Source organism: Exophiala mesophila (assembly GCF_000836275.1).
Source record: "Exophiala mesophila strain CBS 40295 unplaced genomic scaffold supercont1.4, whole genome shotgun sequence".
Classification (NCBI taxonomy): Eukaryota; Fungi; Ascomycota; class Eurotiomycetes; order Chaetothyriales; family Herpotrichiellaceae; genus Exophiala; species Exophiala mesophila.
In genome coordinates, this window is record NW_015622507.1 from 3,357,482 (window position 1) to 3,375,979 (window position 18,498).

Below are 18,498 nucleotides of genomic sequence, written 5' to 3' on the forward strand. Positions count from 1 at the left end.
CAGAGCTGTGGGGCCGTCCCCAAGGCTGAAGTAGCGGACCAATCAGAGGCCGTCCGTGGCACGTCCGCGGAAAGTTGCAATTAAATCCGTTGTGCGGCCTTTGCACAAGGACCTCCTACGGTCGCAGCCTGCAATAGGCATGCATAGCTTGCCTCTTAGGACAAAGCTATGACCAGTAGTATCCAATACTATTTTGCCTCAACTTTGCAGAGACTATTCCGGCACCAGAACTACCATACTCTTAGCTCCGTATCCCGGACAGGGACAGATTGTCCATCGTGGCTGAAGAGACTTCTAGGAGGGAGCGACTGGAAACGGGTGGTCGGCCACGGACATCGTGCTCCGTGGCTCTATGATCTCCGTCCACGGTTGTCTGCTAGTTGCCGAAGGCCACAACTGTGCAAGACTTGTCAGGCAACGCACCTGTGTCGGAGCTTGCCAGCTGTCCATGGATGCACAGTCACAATCGTTGAGGACTACTAAGAATCATCATAGAAAGAGGTGTACACCAGGCCGACGATGTCACAAGTCATGAGTGGTTCTTGATGTCAAGTCAAGCATTCGGTTAAGTCCCAGCAGCAATCAAGAAAAGAGTCATCTGTGGGCTGTGGGATTACCTACTCGTAGACACCATAGGGCAATCACGATGTCTTCCACCGATATTAATTGCCATGGAAGGTTTGAGTCCGCGGCGCGACGGAGACAAGATGTACTTGTTGATCACGTGATATGGTTGCCAAGCTCTCCGCTCCTGCTTCCTCAAGCGATCGTTGTTGATACTTGGTAATTTTTAGGAAAGAACAACATAGTCGTTAGTACAACATGTGGCTGTCTCAGTCGACGCAACCGACGATATCAGGTGCAATTCGAGACATGCAATAGTTGAAGCGATTATCAATCATGACGTGCGTTGGTTTTCCCGTGCGCAAGATCATTTTTCGGGAAATTCTTGAATTAAAGGGCATTGACAACTTCGAGGCGCCTGACGAAGATGAGCCTGTCGCATGAGCGAAGTGATGCCTTTGCAGATATAATCTCCCTGAACGTGTCCCCTGAAGGGAGTCTACCGCTGACCGAAGATGCACTTCGTAACGCGACTGTCGCCCTCGAATCTTCAACGCGAGCCTACAAACAACGGACAGAGGCCCTTCAGTCTCAGCTAGCAGCCCTAAGAGAATCTTCAAGCGTGTCAGATGCCATTCAGCAGACTTCTACCACCCATGCGTCTTACTTGGGCCAAAGACAAGCAGCTCAGATCCAGCATATCACGTTCGCAGTGAGTAAGTAGGCCGAATCATTTAGCAGCGACTGATATTACCAGAACGAGCAGCTGTTCGACACGCTCAGAACTGAGCTCCAGCTTGAACAAGACAATGTTGAAAAGCATGTCAAAGCTGCCCACTTGGACATCCCAGCCAGACTGGCCTCTGATGATCAAAGTCTGCAAGGCCTCAATGACATTACACTAAAGTCATCCAGCTCGCCTCTTGATGTTGAACATACTAGAACGAGGATTGCTGAGCTCAGTTCGGCCCTACACTTCTACCAAGTCCAGACTGTCAAAGATCTTCTCGACCTCACCTACCTCCAGTGTGTCATCAGGTCCCCAGAGGAGAGATCCGAGGCGAACCCAGCTTCTGAGACCTCACGTCAAGTTCAGGACGATCTCGGATCTTTATACTCGGAAATTGATGATGTTGTGGCTATGACGGTAAGGCAGGAGCATGGCAATCCGACTGAGAAGTCACTACAAGCAATGATTGGTCTTCGCAAGAAACAGGACCACATCAGATCTACAAAGGTGTGGGGGGAGCCGTCCTCTCTTGACGACCCTTACTGACTATAGCTCCAGATTCATTCAGAACTGTTGTTGCTCACACAGCGCATGGAACGAGTTGCGACTGACCTGGGGAATCTCGAGTCTCGGCGACATGTCCTCAATGATTTTGACCTGAGATTGAAAGGACTCGAGCCTGAGCACCAGGCTTTCCCCAAGACACCGCTACGAAGTACTAGCACGGAAGCAGTCTCTATCGACTCTCTAGCTATGAATGCAGTTTTAAATCGCCTCGGCATACCGGCAAATAGAGACACTTCATTGGAACACCTCCGCCGCCAAATCCAGGATCTATCAACAAAGCTGCAAGATCGATCAACCATGCAGATTTTGCAAGTCTTGAGTCAATCCCGCGAGGCTGTGTCAAGCAGAGCAAGTCATATACAGAGAGTTGGGAATGCTTTGGCCCATGACAAGTTGAACATGAGCGAGGTCGGCAATCTGGAATCCGCCATCGTGGAAGCGAGAGCAGAATTGGGTGCCTTGCCACGAAGCAATTGAATTGTGGTCTAGCCCTATCTAGATTGGTAAACAAGAAAGTCGTTGATCAAGAAGAGCAACAGAACATCGCAAAAGCTAGGACGAAAGCCAATAAAGGCGAAAGTGTCGTGATGACATTGACCGAACCCCGGCAGATGTATCTGTTCTAAGACGGTCTATGTACATATATTGCAGATGTACCAAACTGTACATGTAAGCGTCTCTTGTGTAGCAAGTCAGTCCCCTGACATGACCACCGACCACGGCGCCAATCTTTGAAGATTGCATCCGCCAACGCCATTGCCATTCACCATGTCAACCAATCGTGTCCACCAAGGAGAAAGATATGGTTCAGTCAGCGACAGCCATGCCACACGAGGACTTGCGAGTCTCTGGCCTTTGACTATCCAACCAACAAGCTCACAGTTCTCTATAGTTTGGCCTTGTCTCCAACCTCGCCAATCTTCAGCTTGGCGCCATATTTCTTCAACACTGACTCGTTGTGATACTATCAAATATACCGCGATTAGTTCTCCGAGAAGCGGAACAAAGGGTGAACTGCTCCCAAACCTACCTTCCAGAATTGTTTGCTCGCATCTTTGCCAGCGACTCTCTTGAGGATCTTGGCTCCACCAGGATGTTCATCAACAAAGTTGGTGACATCGTAAACTGTGCCGTCGACGATCAGGTACATCTCCTTCGCCTTCTGATCGTGCTTGGCCACATCGGCAGCGGTAAATGTCTTCGACATGGTGGAGGAGTCTGGTTTATATGGTTGAATAGGGATAGGGTAGGTAGGTTCCGATCGATGCGGTGCGCCACCCAACAGACGGGCTGGATGGGGATCGGTAGGTCTGTGAAACGAGGTGAAATCTAAGCCGCGGTAGGGAGAGGTTTTAGTGGCGATGTAGGGTTAAATGAGGCTTGACGTTGTGATCGCGATGATACAGAAGATAGATTCACAAGAGACTGATCACAGGAATAAAAATAACAGATGGAAACAGATCATGACACCGTCTGGGGTTGTTGGAGTTGTTGTAATTAATCACTTGGGAAAGTACCGAGGTCCGTCAATGTCCCTCTCCTGCTCGGCGGAGAGTTCTTAGCAGAGAATAACTCGAGTGCCGGTCAGCCGAGTTTATGGTGACTTGATTGGCGGCCTTTGTCCTCAACCAGCGAATGAATTTTTGTCGGTCGCTTGGTCCGAATCGCCCGATCATTTCACCTAGGCATGTTATATACTCACGATTTATTGATGATGATCCATTGTCTTTTGTTGGGCGACCCTGGTCCTTTTGATGCAGCGAGGCGGTGGCGTGAGGGAGCGGTTTGCATAACCGACTCTGGAATGCAAAAAGCCCGCGGATATGTTGTGATCAGCCGTAGACTCATACGGGGGATCATTCGAAATGGGAACCCAAACCACAAACGCAACCCCACCGCCCCCACATGCATACATACTACGGAGTATGTCCGTGTCAGTGTCCTGCGTGCCTTCCTGATATTAAAACTGAGGTCATGGCTACGTCACTCACGTGCCCCTGGTGGCTAACTCCAAGCACAACGGCGCTTGAAATTGAATCCCTCAACGTCAAGATCAATCATCAACATTGAACAGAGCAAAAACACCTTCTGGCCAATAAGCCGTTCCCAGCAGTCAAGATGGCACCCAATAGCTTTTCCCTATCTTCGCGCATTCCCTTGGCTAATGGGCTGTCCATTCCAAGGATCCATCTTGGGGTGTATCTGATGACAGGAAAGGAGGCCCGGTCCGCAGTGCAGCATGCTCTCCAAGCTGGTTATCGAGCCTGCGATTCCGCCCAAATGTATCGCAACGAGGCAGAGTGTGGCCAAGCCATTCTGGAATTTCTCAATGACAAATCGGTAAACACAAGTGGCCTAACGCGGGAGGACATCTTCTTCACCTCCAAGCTAGCAACTAATTCGACATATGCAACGGCGAGAAAGTCCATCAGCCAGTCGGTCAAGAAAAGTGGGCTCGGCTATATTGATCTCTTCCTTCTACACAGTCCATATGGTGGAAAGCAAGCGAGACTCGACAGCTGGAGAGCCCTCGAGGATGCCATCGCCGATGGGGAAGTCAAGATCGGTGGCGTCAGCAACTATGGAGTCAAACATTTGGAAGAACTCATCGCCTCGAAACCCCGCATTCTGCCCGCCGTAAACCAAATTGAGGTGCATCCGTTCAACACCAGAACCAACATCACCTCCTTTTGCCAAGAGCATGGAATTCTGGTAGAGGCTTACGCCCCATTGGCAAGGGCTCTACGAATGAAGCACCCTATCATTTCGGGGCTTGCCAAAAAGTACAATTGCACACCGGCGCAGTTGATGATTCGATGGAGCTTACAGCATGGGTATATACCTTTGCCAAAGAGTGTTTCCAAGGAACGCATCCGGGCCAATGGCGAGGTGTCGCACTTTGCAATAGACGAGCAAGATATGCAAAGGATGGATGATCTGGATGAATACCTGGTGACAGACTGGGACCCTGTTGATACAGACTAAGTCTGACCTCGTTCTGCAAATGGTTTGCAGCCCTCGTTGAACCAAGAAATTTGTCGACTTCCCTGCTACCAAACTTGTCATACAGCCGATTGCATGGCCAAGCGGACTTGACCCCGCAGAATGCATTAATGCGTAAGTCTTTCAGATGTCGATAGACCATGGTATGGCGATCAACTTCACATGGAGGCCAAAAGCGAATCATATTGGGACAAAACACTTACTGGTTCCGGCGATTGAAGTGAAGCAATGACAACAGGAAACGCCCGTCTTTTAGGATCTTGTGCGTACCTTGGCGCCGTTTCTGGAGGCACAAAAAGCGATGAGTATAGAGCCAAACCACGATATTCTTCTTCGGGGACCACTTATTCTATACTAGCCTTTTGGCCTGCCGTAGTGCCGATGTGCCTGCCAACAATTAAAACACCTATTCCACACTACTAAGGATTGTGTGGATCTCATGCAGCTGTGTTTATGATGCCATCAATCATTTGTGGAATGCGAGCTTTAAATCCACTCGGATGAACGTTGGATTGGCCATTGATCAACCCGACCTAAAACAGACTAAGCCTGGTGAGTCAAACACCAGTCATCATGTGGACAGATGGATACGCACGATACAGTGCATGAGAGCCCCCGGTTTTTCGCCATCGTCGGTTCCAGACTCCGGAAGATCGTCCAAGCGCTAGAGTGTTGCTCCTGGCCACAATGGGATATTTCCAGTTCAATCACTGTTCATGACGTCCAAAAGCAAATGGATTTCGTATTCAGATACTGCCCAAACTGCGTATCAAGTATGTATTCGAGGCAATCTTTCTGTTCTACGCTATTTCGATGCCCTGCCGGAAAGCCGATCCATTCGGGAGGCATGTCTAGCGTCTTTGCCAACTCAACAACGCTGCCCAAGTTCACGGGGATTTTCTCCTGCTATTTGTGCAAGAGTTGGGCGTGATCATGGGCGGAGTATGTGGTCCAATCTCTAGCTGTCACTTTCGTAACATGCTGACCGTACCGTTACAGAGATCGAGTTACGTGCGATACACTGGTTACAACCGACTGCCGGGGACGTGAGAATCAGCCCGGGTCTTCTCTGGCGCTCTGGAACTTAAGCTGGTCGCTACATGACCTGCACTAGTCATGGCCGGTATCACTTCGAGGAGTTATCGTGAACGAATCAATGTCCGCATCGTGGCTGGGGACGGAGGGGAGTCACGATACAGCCGTGTTCAGCAGTGGCAAGCAATGGCTGACTCATTCACCTTGTTATCCATGGCAACCCCCACCTTGTACCACTCTGTACGAGGCCGATCTCATGAGGGTACTATGTAAGCACACTCTATGTGATAGAGTGACGTTATGTCACGACCACACCGATCGATGATGCCGAACCACAGGACAATCCCACCGCAACTTGAATGGCCAGATCCACAGTTGTGCAGGTTTTAGGTGCTTCAACGGTTTAACCCCCAAATAACCGGTACCGCTGACTCGCTTTTTGGGTAAGCAGAGGCAACGTGCGTATGGGACATGGCACTTTATGAGAAAAGTACCCCATGCTGCACGCCATGCCAAAGACGAACCCCAACCTGCAAATGGACACAAATTGAGCCTGCCCCGAGTCCAGGGTGGGCTGATCACCCCTTTGTGTACATCACAACCCGTCCCATTGAGACCTGTCCTACCCAAGAACATTTCCCAGCTTCATGGGGTTCTTAAGCGGTGTCTCCTGGCCGTCCTCCAGACCGCTATACCCTGTCATTGCAAGTTGAGTGGACGGGCAACATCTAGGCCGGAGGCGTCCGCCGAGGGACATTTTAAACTCCATTCTGCGCATTCTAAGATAGGCAGGTGTATCTTGCCCATTTGAACGCCTGTGGCATCTTGTCAATCTGCTCACCACTTCACCCAATGATAATACCCATTTTCATACAATTTCAAGCATGGTGGAAAGCGATATTTGAACTGCCGATCTCCACGTGACATCACGTGGCCTGCTTCCCTTTGAACATTCTTGAAATAGTAGTTACTTAACTAGGGATCCCGATCACAAGCTTCTGACAAGCCGCGTGGATACACTATCGAATGCCGAGTCGGCATGCTGCCAGGCTGGCTAAAAGACTATCTGTCGAGTAATAGATCTTTCCGTAGTACGTACAGACTACAGTAGTCACAGTACTATAACGGGATCAAATCTAATCCTAGTTATCGGACCCCTTCCGCCGCTCAAAGCCAGATTTGCGACCGCGCATTGTTGAATTGGACAAGGTAATTTGGCTACAGGATTAGGACCTGATTTCGTAGACTACCAAGGGGCACCAAGTGCTTATTTGAAGCGTATTTAGGTGTAAATGGGTGCTTTAGCCTGGTGGCCGAAGGGTCCCACGGGCTTCCCCACGCGAAGATGCCCACCCGGAGGGGCACCTTGGCAGATACTCGCCCGCCCATTGACATAACTATAGGGCATGATGTGATCCATCATGATCTTTTCAAAAGTACCAATCTATACGACTTTATCACCAGCTTCTTTCACTACTGGGTACTTCCTACATTTACGCACGGAGTGAGTGGTCCGTTAGCCTCGCATCTTACCTCCTCGGCTTCGGGTGATTTGGGCTCTAGCTGCTTGAATCGAAACGTTTGAGAGTTGACTGTAATTTACACTCGCAGTCACATCATTCCTGGATCGACAAGACTTTACGGAGTAGTTACAGATTCCCCCGACTTGGAGGTGCGATCACCCCGTCCACGTCCACTCCTCCCCCGTTGCTCTCCTCGCCCTTCCTTACAACCACAACTCCATTCCGTCTTGGCCACCGACTTCCAACCTGCACCTCATCCACCATCCACCCATTCAACGCTCACCCGCTAGTAACATTCAACTTACAGTTGCTCCCAACACCACTCGATTCTTCGCAGGGACTTGGGCCAACAGCCCCTCCCCCAGAATCTGCGTCCCATAACCTCTCATCGCACCTGCATAACGAAATCAACTGGCTGGGCCATCTAACGCCTGGCATCTCTCCACTACCGTGTTTTCCTCGCCCTGCCTACCTATCTACCCGTCCTCCTACCCGCTTGCCACTGTGATTTCAAATACTCTGCGAAGCGTCTTTCGATACTCAAAACCACTGATTCCTTACACGCTCTGAAATCCACGACAGCCACTGGTCCAACTGTCCCCCGTGTCCTGAGATCATGTTTGCAGACCGTGGCGACTGAATCGCCTCGACAATCCCCGATTTGCAACCGCCCACGCAGACGAGACCAACCTCCTTCGCCCCACCACCCTTGAACATCCGGCCGAGTGCCAGTCCCCAGACAAGGGCTCCTGGTGACAACGTCAAGATAGCCCCTTGCCACCTCAATCATTGTGCACGTGTGTCGCCGCTTGTCGAAACGAAATACCAGGCAACGGCTGCAAGCCTCTCAACACACTGTCTCCTTATCAGTCACTTGAATAACGGCCACAAATAACAGGTGGAGAAAGGATATAAGTACACCTAGAATAATCAAACACTCGCCCTTTTCCTGACGAGGCGCGACATGGACTTTTCATACTTCACGTCGGCTCCTCAGCCGTATCAGTTTTTTGGCATGCAACATGCGCCCAACTCGACCCAGGCGCAACCAGTTGACGACTTCAGACACACTCCCTCCACGGTGAGTACACCCAAGGTCATTTCTGCGCGGTAGCCTGACCAGAACCCGGTTACAGGATCAGTATGACGCTGCATTTGCCGCCTTTCAACAGAGCTTCCACTATGATCCCTCCACTTTTCTCGCACAACCCCACCATGTCCCCGGCCAGTCCCCTCCTTCTATTACTCGACAAGGATCCATGATATCGGCACCTGATGTCGACATGAACGGACTCACTGCCCCCAGCCAAGATATGACACCTGAAGAACCCCGTGTCACGAGAAGCAGTAGCGAAGAAAAGGATAATCTAACCCCACAACAAAGCCGCAGAAAGGCCCAGAATCGAGCAGCGTAAGTCTTGAGAAAAAGTCTCTGTCCCTGCCATCTCTAATCCAATTGCTGTGTTTTAGACAACGGGCTTTTCGAGAGCGCAAGGAGAAACATGTCAAAGAACTCGAGGCCCAACTCACCAGCCTCCAGAACCAATCTCTCACCCTTAACGGCGAGAATGAGCGTCTACGGAGAGAGTTGGCCAAAGTTGCGACTGAAAACGAAATACTGCGTGCGACATCTGGCTCCGCTTCCAACGGCCCGACACCCTTCATGGAGGAGCCTGACGAATTAGTCGGCCCGCTTGGCTTTGCCCCGACCGATCGTCACTCCAAGGATCGTTCACCGTCCAACAGTGCAACATCTAGTCAGGGACTCGGCTCAAAGTATGCGCATTTCGGCACGCTCAGACAACCCCCAATCGACGACGAAACCGGTGAACCTATCATGGGATCTGGAGCAACTTGGGACTACATTCAAGCCCATGAACTGTTTCGTAAAGGTCTCGTTGATGTTGGCGATGTTTGCGAACGCCTCAAGAAGATGGCACGCTGTGATGGCCAGGGACCCATCTTTCTTGAGAGAGATGTGCGTATTGCCATATCAGAAAGTGCCGTTGCTGGTGGGCGAGACGAGCTCATATGACACAATGAAGCCTTGTCGTTCCGGTGACAAAGTGTACAGTGTCGAAGTCGACTCTCGAAAGACTCAACTTGCTACTTCAGCGTCGGTGTTTACAGGAGCAAACTTTTGCATACATTGGTTAAGCCATTTCTGACGAGCATCTCTCCAGCAATTGGTGATGCGGGATCGAATCTGCATCCTGCGCATTTGATCTATCAATGACAGAAATCGTTTCCCGCCAACGCCCAAGTCGGACCATGCGGTGCAGCTTGACAATGGTCTACTGTTCAACTTGGTGGCCATGTGATAGCCTTGTTCACTATCTATGCGAGGATTACCTTGATTGCGCAGCGGTTATTTGCGGGTCCAGAACAAGCGTGTCACGACGCCTTACGGTTCGCATCAGGCCACCGGACCCATTGTCTCCGCCAGCGGTTCTCGACAAAACATGTGATATGGCCTGTCTCGACCGGCCCCCCACTGTTCACATGCATTCAGATCGTCCCCAAACCGATCACTGATCACTACCCCTCCTCTCCTGCACCAGAACGGAGATCATGATCGTTTGTGAGCACTCGCTGGTGCTTACAGCGTGCTTAGTCAGCACCAGCCTGCTCAAGGCGAAGTCTTTGGTGGAAGCCATCTTAAAGCCATGATCCGTTAGCGGTCTATGGAAGAATGTGCCGACGATCACATCTCAACTTCCAAACTCATGCAAGGGTGCGAGTGGATGGGCGGCATTAAGTCTTGTGCTTCCGAAAGCAAGATTCTTCGAAAGCTGTCTGGGCTGTGTGGAATAGGAACAGATCTTTTCGACCAGCGGGTGCGGCAGTCCTGTTCTCGAAGAGGTCGCTGCGTTGGGCCAATGCTAGGCCATCTGGAGAGTCGTTCATGTATCACGGCTAATCCCAATCATCGTCATCTTCTTCATCCCTTCTTCCTTTCTTGTTCGTGCTTCGTAAGTCTTCGTCGCTGTCTTTGCGTTTTAGTCGAACATCGTTCTCTTTAACGGCTCCCACGTCGACCAGTAAACGTTCAAGATCGTACAACTTTGTCCGAACACCGTTGAGTTGAGCAAGGGTAACCAACTGGCGCTTAATGTCTCCATCCTTATAGACGAGAATCGTCGGTGTATTCCGCTCAGGATACCCCTCGATACAGAGATCAGCCCTCATTTCGCCAAATTTTACTTCACCGAACTTGACAGCCATCTGACGCCACAGTTCAGACAGAACTCGAGACTCGACATTAGTGCCCAGACTCGACGTCAAATTAACCAGAACAAACGCCTTTGAACTCTCCTCGGTCACTTCTCGAGCATACTCGGGTTTCTGCAGAGGGAAAACTTGACCATAGACATCCTTTTTGCGAAGATCCGCGAGCTCGGCCATACGACGTTGACGATACTGTGCGAGAAAGGCTTCGTCCTCTTCATCCTCGAGTTCGGCCAACTCATCCAGATCCTTGTCCTCGAGGCGATTCTCGTGCGCTCGATGGACGGCTTCGATTAGTGCTTCCTGGATGATTGGCTCTGGGTCAGGTGCCTTTTCTGGGATGATGCCATGTTTCCTGAGGATGTCGTTCCTGAGGATGGGGTTAGATTCATACGGGGTTTATATGATCATAAGAGGGCTGGAGAATTCTGTGGCCTACCATTCTGTATCGGCATCTGGGTTATCAATTGGGACATTTACTGGCATGTCCATTTTGAACTGCTTCCTCGGGTCAAGTCTTGTCGCTCAGATTGTGAATATCGAAGTTGCAAGGCAGCAATGTTCTGTAGTGGATTTGATATTCCGACCCAAGACCGCTCTAGCCACAGATGTGTGGCGTGGCTTGGTATGAAAGTCAAAATGTGTGGCGTAACCGAGTTACTTACGTTGCTTCATTGGCGTTACACGTGATAATTCACGCCCCGTGACATTTGAAGGAAAGCGAGTCTTACATGTACAGGATAGGGGTCGCGGGAAAAAGCGCGTGTCAGATTGTAATAGTTGAAATATGGTCAAATATACTCGTGATCGCTCCATAATCACATTGTAATGCAAAGGTCAAGGTGCCGGTCATCGACGTTCTTAGGGGTTTGCACGATCTGTGAATTGATCATGGAAGGAAGCAATCTAGGCGATGATTAGGGGCATTAGGGCTGACTCTAGGTAACTCGTGGCGGGGTTCTTAGGGAGTTGGTCTACCTGGAGGGTCCCTGTAAACGCGTGGTGTCACCCCAACCAAATAATTATCGGGGACTTCAGCTGGACGCGGCTATCGGTGAGCAGGGGCCGGATTTATTATTGCATCTTGGCAAAGAAGACACCGTTGACTGTGTCAACTTGCACTTTTGGTAGACGACCCCAAATACATACCACGTCTTCCTCAAGGATTGTCACGTTGAGTCGCAACCATTCATTCCAATCTCACGAGACACATCTGTTCGACTGCTCTCTTGTCTCAATGGTCTCCGCGCTATGATCCTGCGGTAGTCCTGCAAACATCTTCACCCTAATTACTTGTGCCCGACTGGCATCCTCGTCCCCTCGACATCCCTGAACATCTCACCACCAACCGCGACCATTGCCAGCCGGATCATCGAGATTACAACATGAGTTACGCAAAGAAAGACGAGGATGCCGAACCCTCTGGGTTCAAGCTGGACAGGACCTCTGTTTTCCAAGATGGTATTCCCGCCCGCTTCTCCAGAGGCTTCTCCTTTCCCTCCGAGATACTGACCGTGTCCCAGCTCGACTCTTCAATTCCTCCCCTATATCTCCTCGAAGATGTCGGATCCTCCTCACCAAGCTCGCCATTCTCCTCTTCACCGGCGAGAAATTCCCGACTAATGAAGCCACCACCCTCTTCTTCGGTATTTCCAAACTCTTCCAGAACAAAGACCCCTCACTACGCCAGATGGTCTACCTCATCCTCAAAGAGCTCGCCCATACTGCCGAAGATGTTATCATGTCAACCAGTATCATCATGAAGGATATGACTGTGGGAAGCGAGATTGTATACAAGGCCAATTCGATTCGCGCTCTTTGCAGGATCATTGATGCCACAACCGTGCAGGGCATCGAACGTCTGATCAAGACCGCCATTGTGGACAAATCCCCTGCGGTCTCCTCGGCTGCTCTGGTCTCATCCTACCACCTGCTCCCCATCGCAAGAGATGCGGTCAAGCGATGGCAAAGCGAAACGCAGGAGGCTGCCTCCTCGTCAAAATCAGGAGGCGGCTTTCTCAGCTTCTCCACCAGTTCTCAACACTCCCTCGCCGCATCGGGCACAAACTACATGAATCAGTACCATGCCATTGGCCTATTGTACCAGATCAGATCGCACGACAGGATGGCCCTCGTGAAGATGGTCCAGCAATATGGAGCTGCCGGTGCGGTCAAGAGCCCTGCTGGTGTGATGATGTTGGTCCGCCTCGCAGCCAAACTTGCCGAAGAAGACCCTAACCTCCGGCAACCCATGGTCACAATGCTCGACACCTGGTTGCGCCATAAGAGCGAAATGGTGAACTTCGAAGCTGCAAAGGCCATCTGCAACCTTCGCGATGTCACTGACGCCGAAGCTGCACTAGCGATCCGTGCTCTGCAGCCATTCCTCACCTCTCCAAGGGCTGTTACCAAGTTTGCCGCTATCCGAATCCTGCATACATTTGCTTCCTTCAAGCCGCAAGCGGTACACACCGTAAATCCGGACATTGAGCCCTTGATTTCCAACAGCAACCGGTCCATCGCCACTTTTGCCATCACCACCCTCCTCAAAACAGGCAACGAAGGCAGTGTTGATCGACTGATGAAACAGATCTCAAGCTTCATGGCCGAAATCACGGACGAATTCAAGATCACCATCGTCGAGGCCATCAGGACACTGTGCATGAAGTTCCCAAGTAAACAAGCCGGCATGCTGACTTTCTTGAGTGGCATTCTCAGAGACGAAGGTGGCTACGAGTTCAAGCGTGCCGTCGTCGAGAGCATGTTTGACCTTATCAAGTTTGTTCCTGGAAGTAAAGAGGAAACACTGTCTCACCTTTGCGAGTTCATCGAGGATTGTGAATTCACCAAGTTGGCAGTTCGCATCCTCCACTTGATTGGCGTCGAGGGCCCAAAGACACCCCAGCCTACGAAATATATCCGATATATCTACAATCGTGTCGTCCTCGAGAACGCACTCGTTCGAGCTGCTGCCGTGACGGCCCTCTCCAAATTCGGCGTGGGTCAGAAAGACCCCGAAGTCAAGAAGAGTGTCGAGGTCTTGTTGACCAGGTGTTTGGACGATACGGACGACGAAGTTCGAGATCGAGCCGCACTGAATTTGCGACTGATGCAAGAAGAGGATGAAGTTGCCGAGCGATTCATCAAGAATGATTCCATGTTTAACCTTTCTACGTTTGAACACAAGCTTGTCATGTATGTGACTTCGGAGGATAAGTCCGTTTTCGCTACAGCCTTCGATATCAAGACTGTTCCCGTCGTTTCACAGGAGCAAGCTTTGGCAGAGGAAAGGACGAAGAAGCTCACAACAGCAACGCCAACCCTCAAAGCGCCGTCGACAGGACTCGCAAAACCAAAGACAAACGGCCTCAGCGATTCTCCATCAGCTCCAATGGTTGCACAAAAATATACTCAAATCTTTTCGAGGATACCGGAGCTCGCGGCCTATGGACAAGTTCTCAGGTCCAGCACAGTGGTGGAGCTTACAGAAAGCGAGACCGAATACGTCGTTTCTGCCGTCAAGCACATCTTCCAAGAACATGTCGTCATCCAGTACGATATCAAAAACACACTGGATCAAACAGTGCTCGAGAATGTTACGGTCATGGCCTCGCCATCTGAAGACGAGGAGGCTTTCTTAGAGGAAGAATTTATCATCCCAGCTCCCGCACTTAAAACCAACGAGCCAGGTGTTGTTTACGTTGCGTTCAAGAAGCTGGATGGCGAACAACCATTCCCCATCACTACCTTTAGCAACGTCTTGAAATTCACCAGCAAAGAAGTAGACCCCACAACAGGCGAACCTGAAGAGAGCGGCTACGAAGATGAATACGAGGTTGAGAATCTGGAGCTTACAGGAGCGGATTACGTTGTCCCGGCCTATGGTAGCAGTTTCGACCATGTCTGGGAAGGCACGGGAGCCAATGGCGAGGAAGCAAGCGAAACGCTGCAATTGGCAACAATCAAGAGTCTAGCTGGTAAGTTGTCATGGGTTGTGATCCAGATGGATGTGTTGTCTTCTCAAACAATGCTAATGTTATAACACAGATGCCACGGAACAAATCTCCAAGACCTTATCTCTCCAACCCCTCGAGGGCACAGATGTTGTTCTCTCAAACACGACACACACCCTCAAGCTGTACGGCAAGTCTGTCACCGGCGGCCGGGTGGCAGCACTGGTCAAGATGGTCTTTTCTGCCCGTACAGGCGTCACTGTCAAGGTGTCGGTGCGGTCAGATGAGGCTGGCCTGGCGGCCGCCGTCGTTGGTGCTTTGGCCTAGGAGGTTCACTGTCCGTTCAGTATTGTATCTAGAGCACGTCGTCGTGCAGGACACTGCAGCGTCGGCGGCATCGGCATCAACAATACATCCGACAGAGATTCTCCCGTCATTGCCGTGTCCGTCGCTATCATGCAGCAGGAGACATATGGAGAAAGCAAGCGAACTAAACACGTCCGGTGGATTGACCGCTGCGCCATCAGTGACGAACGGTGACGACAATTTAGAATGAAAAGTGAGAGTCGGGGTTGGTGACCACGGTCATGGTCATGGTCAAGTCCCATGAATGGGTGACAATTCATGTTCGACACACATTTGTATGACAGAGTGCAGAGTACAGGTGATTGAGTGGAGATTTTTGAAATGAAATGAAACAACGGCGCTCGAGGAACCAACCGCAACCGCATAGTCTAACGCCATTGCTAGCGAAAACAAAAAGATTGTTCCCAATAACGTGATGAAAAATGATTTGACTGATTTGATTTAATTTGCTGGCTGTCATGGCCATTGAGAATTTGTGTCGCATATCATTCATTCCAACCCAGTAGGCTAGGCCATGAGATCTCTAGAGGTATGTATGTATGGTAGGATTTAAATGCTCTAGGAGAGAGGTCACGGCTGTCAAATGTGCCATTGTGGACAGAGGATAAACCTCATATGGAGATTGATCATGTCGGTGACTCTTTTATGGGCTCGACTATGAATCATCCTCCTTCATCCCATAGTACATTCAAGCTCACAGCTACCAGTCAGCATGGCCCAGAAGATTGAAATACATTGTTAGTGGTCATCTTATGCCGATCTTGTTGTAGATCGATCTAATCAATCATCTTCCTGGACGTTGGCGAGATCGCAACCCTTGCCTCAATAATGTGGGATGCATTCAAAACAAGGTTCCAGGAAGAGGCCGACACGTGATGCGACTTGGACGGTGCTGTGTTGCTTGTGACGTGTGTAGAGACTAGGCAGTTTTGGTGAACATGAACATGAACAGGCTCGTATCGCTAGAGCGACCAAGTAGTCGGCGAAAAGGGCTGTTACACCAGATCCCTTCCCTTCTTTTGGACCAAAGAGGCAGTCGTAAGTCGACCCACACGCACTTTCTCAAGGCTTCTTCTTTGAACGAGATTTCTTCGCACTTTGTGGAGGAGGAGCTCCCGCAGCGGCAGCCATGGTCGTTGTAGCCGCATCCGAGCCCGACGAAAAAGCAGATGCGCCAAATGTAACAATATCGGCATCTGAGATAGCCGGGGTATTGGTATCGGCATCGGCATTTGTTAGCGATGGCAACTTGCCCTCACTTTGAGCCACCTTGAGAACATCAATATTCTTGGTCAACCATGCCTGAAACTCCTTCTTCTGCAAGTATCCCTGAATGCTGAACCATTCGGTGAAGGAGGTCGAGACTTCTTTATCCTCCCATTTCTTGCCTGATGGTGCTTCATATGTGATTTTCAGTTTGTATATCGATGAATGTTTCTTGGCTGAGGACTTTATTGTCAACTATTACAGGTTTGGGAATTTTGATTAGTTTGTCTGGTTCTCGTGTTGTAGTAGAAGTATAGAGTTACAGTGCTGTACATACCTTTTGTCCCCCTTCTCTAGTCCCCACGAATATCGTCCCCGCTTCGACGGCCCATATCCAGTATGTCAAGGCCGAGTTGAGGAGGAAATATGCTATACAGGCAGGTGCGGTGTATGGTTTTGTTGCATCCCATCCGAGTTTGTAGTCCGCGTAGAACAAAGCGCCGGCAATGGCGACGGCAGTGTAGCCTAAAGCGAGGCGTATATTGGTGGTTTTATGTTGTTGCGTAAAGGTGTATGGTTTGGGTAATGAGGTTAAGAAAGGAGCCACGGCGTCATCGGTTGCGTTTTTGAGGTCTGTGAAGGGAGGATGAAATGGGTTAGTTTGCACGTTTCTTTGGTTTGGCTTATGGGTAGTTTGTCTCATGGAATGGAGAGGGTGCGACGAACCGTTGGTCGCATATAGAGCGACTTTTTGGGGAGGGGAGGACATGTTGGAGGGAGGGAGAGTGGTAGAGAGGTTGTTTAAGTATTTTCTGGATGCAAAGGAAGGAGTATATTGTCTCAACAATGGGTGCACCTTGTGCTTTGGATTAGGATGAGGTGGGTGACTTCATTTCCAGTCGACGTAGTTAGGTAGTTAGTTGGATCGGTGGTCGCGTAACTCTTTTGGACAGAATGTCAATTTGGCGTCGCTCATAATCCGGGGAATTTCTTGGCATAGCAAAGGGTGTAAAACTAACCCCGATCTCACGTACTACTCACCCGGACCTCGCTGCTTTCATAAAGGAGCTCACCCTCCCTCCCTCACCCTCACTTACCCTCTCATCACCACCGTCTCCAGATTGGTCCTAGACTCCATTACTGGCGTTTAATCAGTGCCAATAATGGGGCTTGTCATGGAGCCATTGGTCTTGACCTCAGTCAATGATAACCGTTCTCATTCTATCCTAGGAGCCTTCCTGGATAAAGGACTAACCACAAACGCACAGCTTAAGACAACGCAGAAAAGAGTACCAAGCTTACTAGTTGCTCTTACATTTTAAACACAATCGACATGGGGTGCCTCCTTGCACGCATCACGAGAGTTATACCTAAGAGCTATTCGTCCTGTACTCAGTTACGGGGTGTTGGCGCGTTCCCAGTGACTAAGGAAGCCAAAACGTTGAGAAGACACCACAGGCAATTCAAGGAAGATCTCTTCGAATAATTACAGGGGCATATCAGGCGACAGCGACCGAGGCCCTTGAGATAGAGACCTACACGAAACCACTGGGCCTCTTTATTGAGAGGAACGTATACTTAGAACTTAGTAGAGAAGTTACACAAGGCCAAGGAGAGAATTTCAAATCACTAGAAAGACGTCTAGCATACCGCACAAGGGGAAGAAGAGGAAGATCAAGACAACTCCTTACTCTCACCTTCGAAACGGCCCTAGACAACCGAGGACAAAAGGGGATGTACCTTCCTACAGTATCGGGAACCTCGAACACAGAGGCCTCAAAAGAATGGAAATGATATAAAAAGGCCCTTGGGGCGTAGTACGCTATAAAGTGGCGGAAAAGATGGCTCCAACGGGACAAAGGAAGGGTAACCGCAAGGTATCGACCCTATGAAACACAAAAAGCACTGAGTATCTACAAGGGGAGAGCGAAGCCAATCACCTCAATTCTCATACTACTCAGAACTGGGACAATAGGACTCAGGGCCTTACTTCATAGCATGAAGGTACCAGATATCCACGACTCGGAATGTAACTGTACACTACAGGAGGAAACGGTTCAATACTTCCTCCTAGCATGTACCCAGTGGGAGAGAGAAAGAGAGTCTCTAGGACCCTTTAGAAACAAAGGCCTGAAGAAATCCTGGGGTCAAGAGAGGGCTGTAGAAGGGCGACAGATTCTGTTCTACTGATCAAAAGACTGGAGCAATTCCAGGCAGCAGAACAGCAAGGGAACATAGGGTTACCTTGAGAGCATTTCTTTTGTGCTATTATTCTTTGAGGTGAGGATGGAGAAAGTGGTTAGCTAGTTTACACCTACATAGG

At 50.1% G+C, this 18,498-nt stretch overlaps 7 protein-coding genes across 8 annotated transcripts; 4 read left to right on the plus strand and 3 right to left on the minus strand.

The window, feature by feature from the left end:
* Nucleotides 1-836: 836 nt before the first annotated feature.
* On the plus strand, nt 837-2,515 carry PV10_06307 (uncharacterized protein). The gene is made up of 3 exons (XM_016371090.1): nt 837-1,276; nt 1,322-1,801; nt 1,853-2,515. The coding sequence occupies exons 1-3, from the start codon at nt 992-994 to the stop codon at nt 2,336-2,338; spliced, it is 1,251 nt and encodes a 416-aa protein (XP_016223383.1). The 5' UTR covers nt 837-991; the 3' UTR covers nt 2,339-2,515.
* PV10_06308 (uncharacterized protein) lies at nt 2,411-3,573 on the minus strand. The gene is made up of 2 exons (XM_016371091.1): nt 2,892-3,573; nt 2,411-2,825 (listed from the first exon to the last, which is right to left on the minus strand). Exons 1-2 carry the CDS (start codon nt 3,066-3,068, stop codon nt 2,748-2,750), a joined length of 255 nt encoding a protein of 84 aa, XP_016223384.1. The 5' UTR covers nt 3,069-3,573; the 3' UTR covers nt 2,411-2,747.
* A 261-nt stretch (nt 3,574-3,834) lies between these two features.
* Nucleotides 3,835-5,346, plus strand: PV10_06309 (uncharacterized protein). The gene has a single exon (XM_016371092.1). It carries the CDS (start codon nt 3,980-3,982, stop codon nt 4,844-4,846), a length of 867 nt encoding a protein of 288 aa, XP_016223385.1. The 5' UTR covers nt 3,835-3,979; the 3' UTR covers nt 4,847-5,346.
* A 2,159-nt stretch (nt 5,347-7,505) lies between these two features.
* PV10_06310 (uncharacterized protein) lies at nt 7,506-10,349 on the plus strand. Its single transcript, XM_016371093.1, has 3 exons — nt 7,506-8,503; nt 8,559-8,833; nt 8,893-10,349. The coding sequence occupies exons 1-3, from the start codon at nt 8,387-8,389 to the stop codon at nt 9,455-9,457; spliced, it is 957 nt and encodes a 318-aa protein (XP_016223386.1). The 5' UTR covers nt 7,506-8,386; the 3' UTR covers nt 9,458-10,349.
* PV10_06311 (uncharacterized protein) lies at nt 9,567-11,198 on the minus strand. The gene is made up of 2 exons (XM_016371094.1): nt 11,090-11,198; nt 9,567-11,020 (listed from the first exon to the last, which is right to left on the minus strand). Exons 1-2 carry the CDS (start codon nt 11,140-11,142, stop codon nt 10,339-10,341), a joined length of 735 nt encoding a protein of 244 aa, XP_016223387.1. The 5' UTR covers nt 11,143-11,198; the 3' UTR covers nt 9,567-10,338.
* Nucleotides 11,199-11,767: 569 nt separating this feature from the next.
* On the plus strand, nt 11,768-15,401 carry PV10_06312. 2 transcript variants are annotated; one of them, XM_016371095.1, is made up of 3 exons: nt 11,768-12,111; nt 12,174-14,627; nt 14,698-15,401. In XM_016371095.1, the coding sequence occupies exons 1-3, from the start codon at nt 12,036-12,038 to the stop codon at nt 14,928-14,930; spliced, it is 2,763 nt and encodes a 920-aa protein (XP_016223388.1). In that variant the 5' UTR covers nt 11,768-12,035; the 3' UTR covers nt 14,931-15,401. The 2 variants fall into 2 exon arrangements, with proteins under 2 accessions (XP_016223388.1, XP_016223389.1); XM_016371096.1 differs by having other exon boundaries at nt 11,768-14,627.
* A 181-nt stretch (nt 15,402-15,582) lies between these two features.
* On the minus strand, nt 15,583-16,945 carry PV10_06313 (uncharacterized protein; the record flags this gene model as incomplete). The annotated part of the gene is made up of 3 exons (XM_016371097.1): nt 15,583-16,430; nt 16,513-16,808; nt 16,902-16,945. Coding segments are annotated over 3 exons (739 nt in total), but the record flags the coding sequence as incomplete, so codon positions are not given.
* Nucleotides 16,946-18,498: the final 1,553 nt, after the last annotated feature.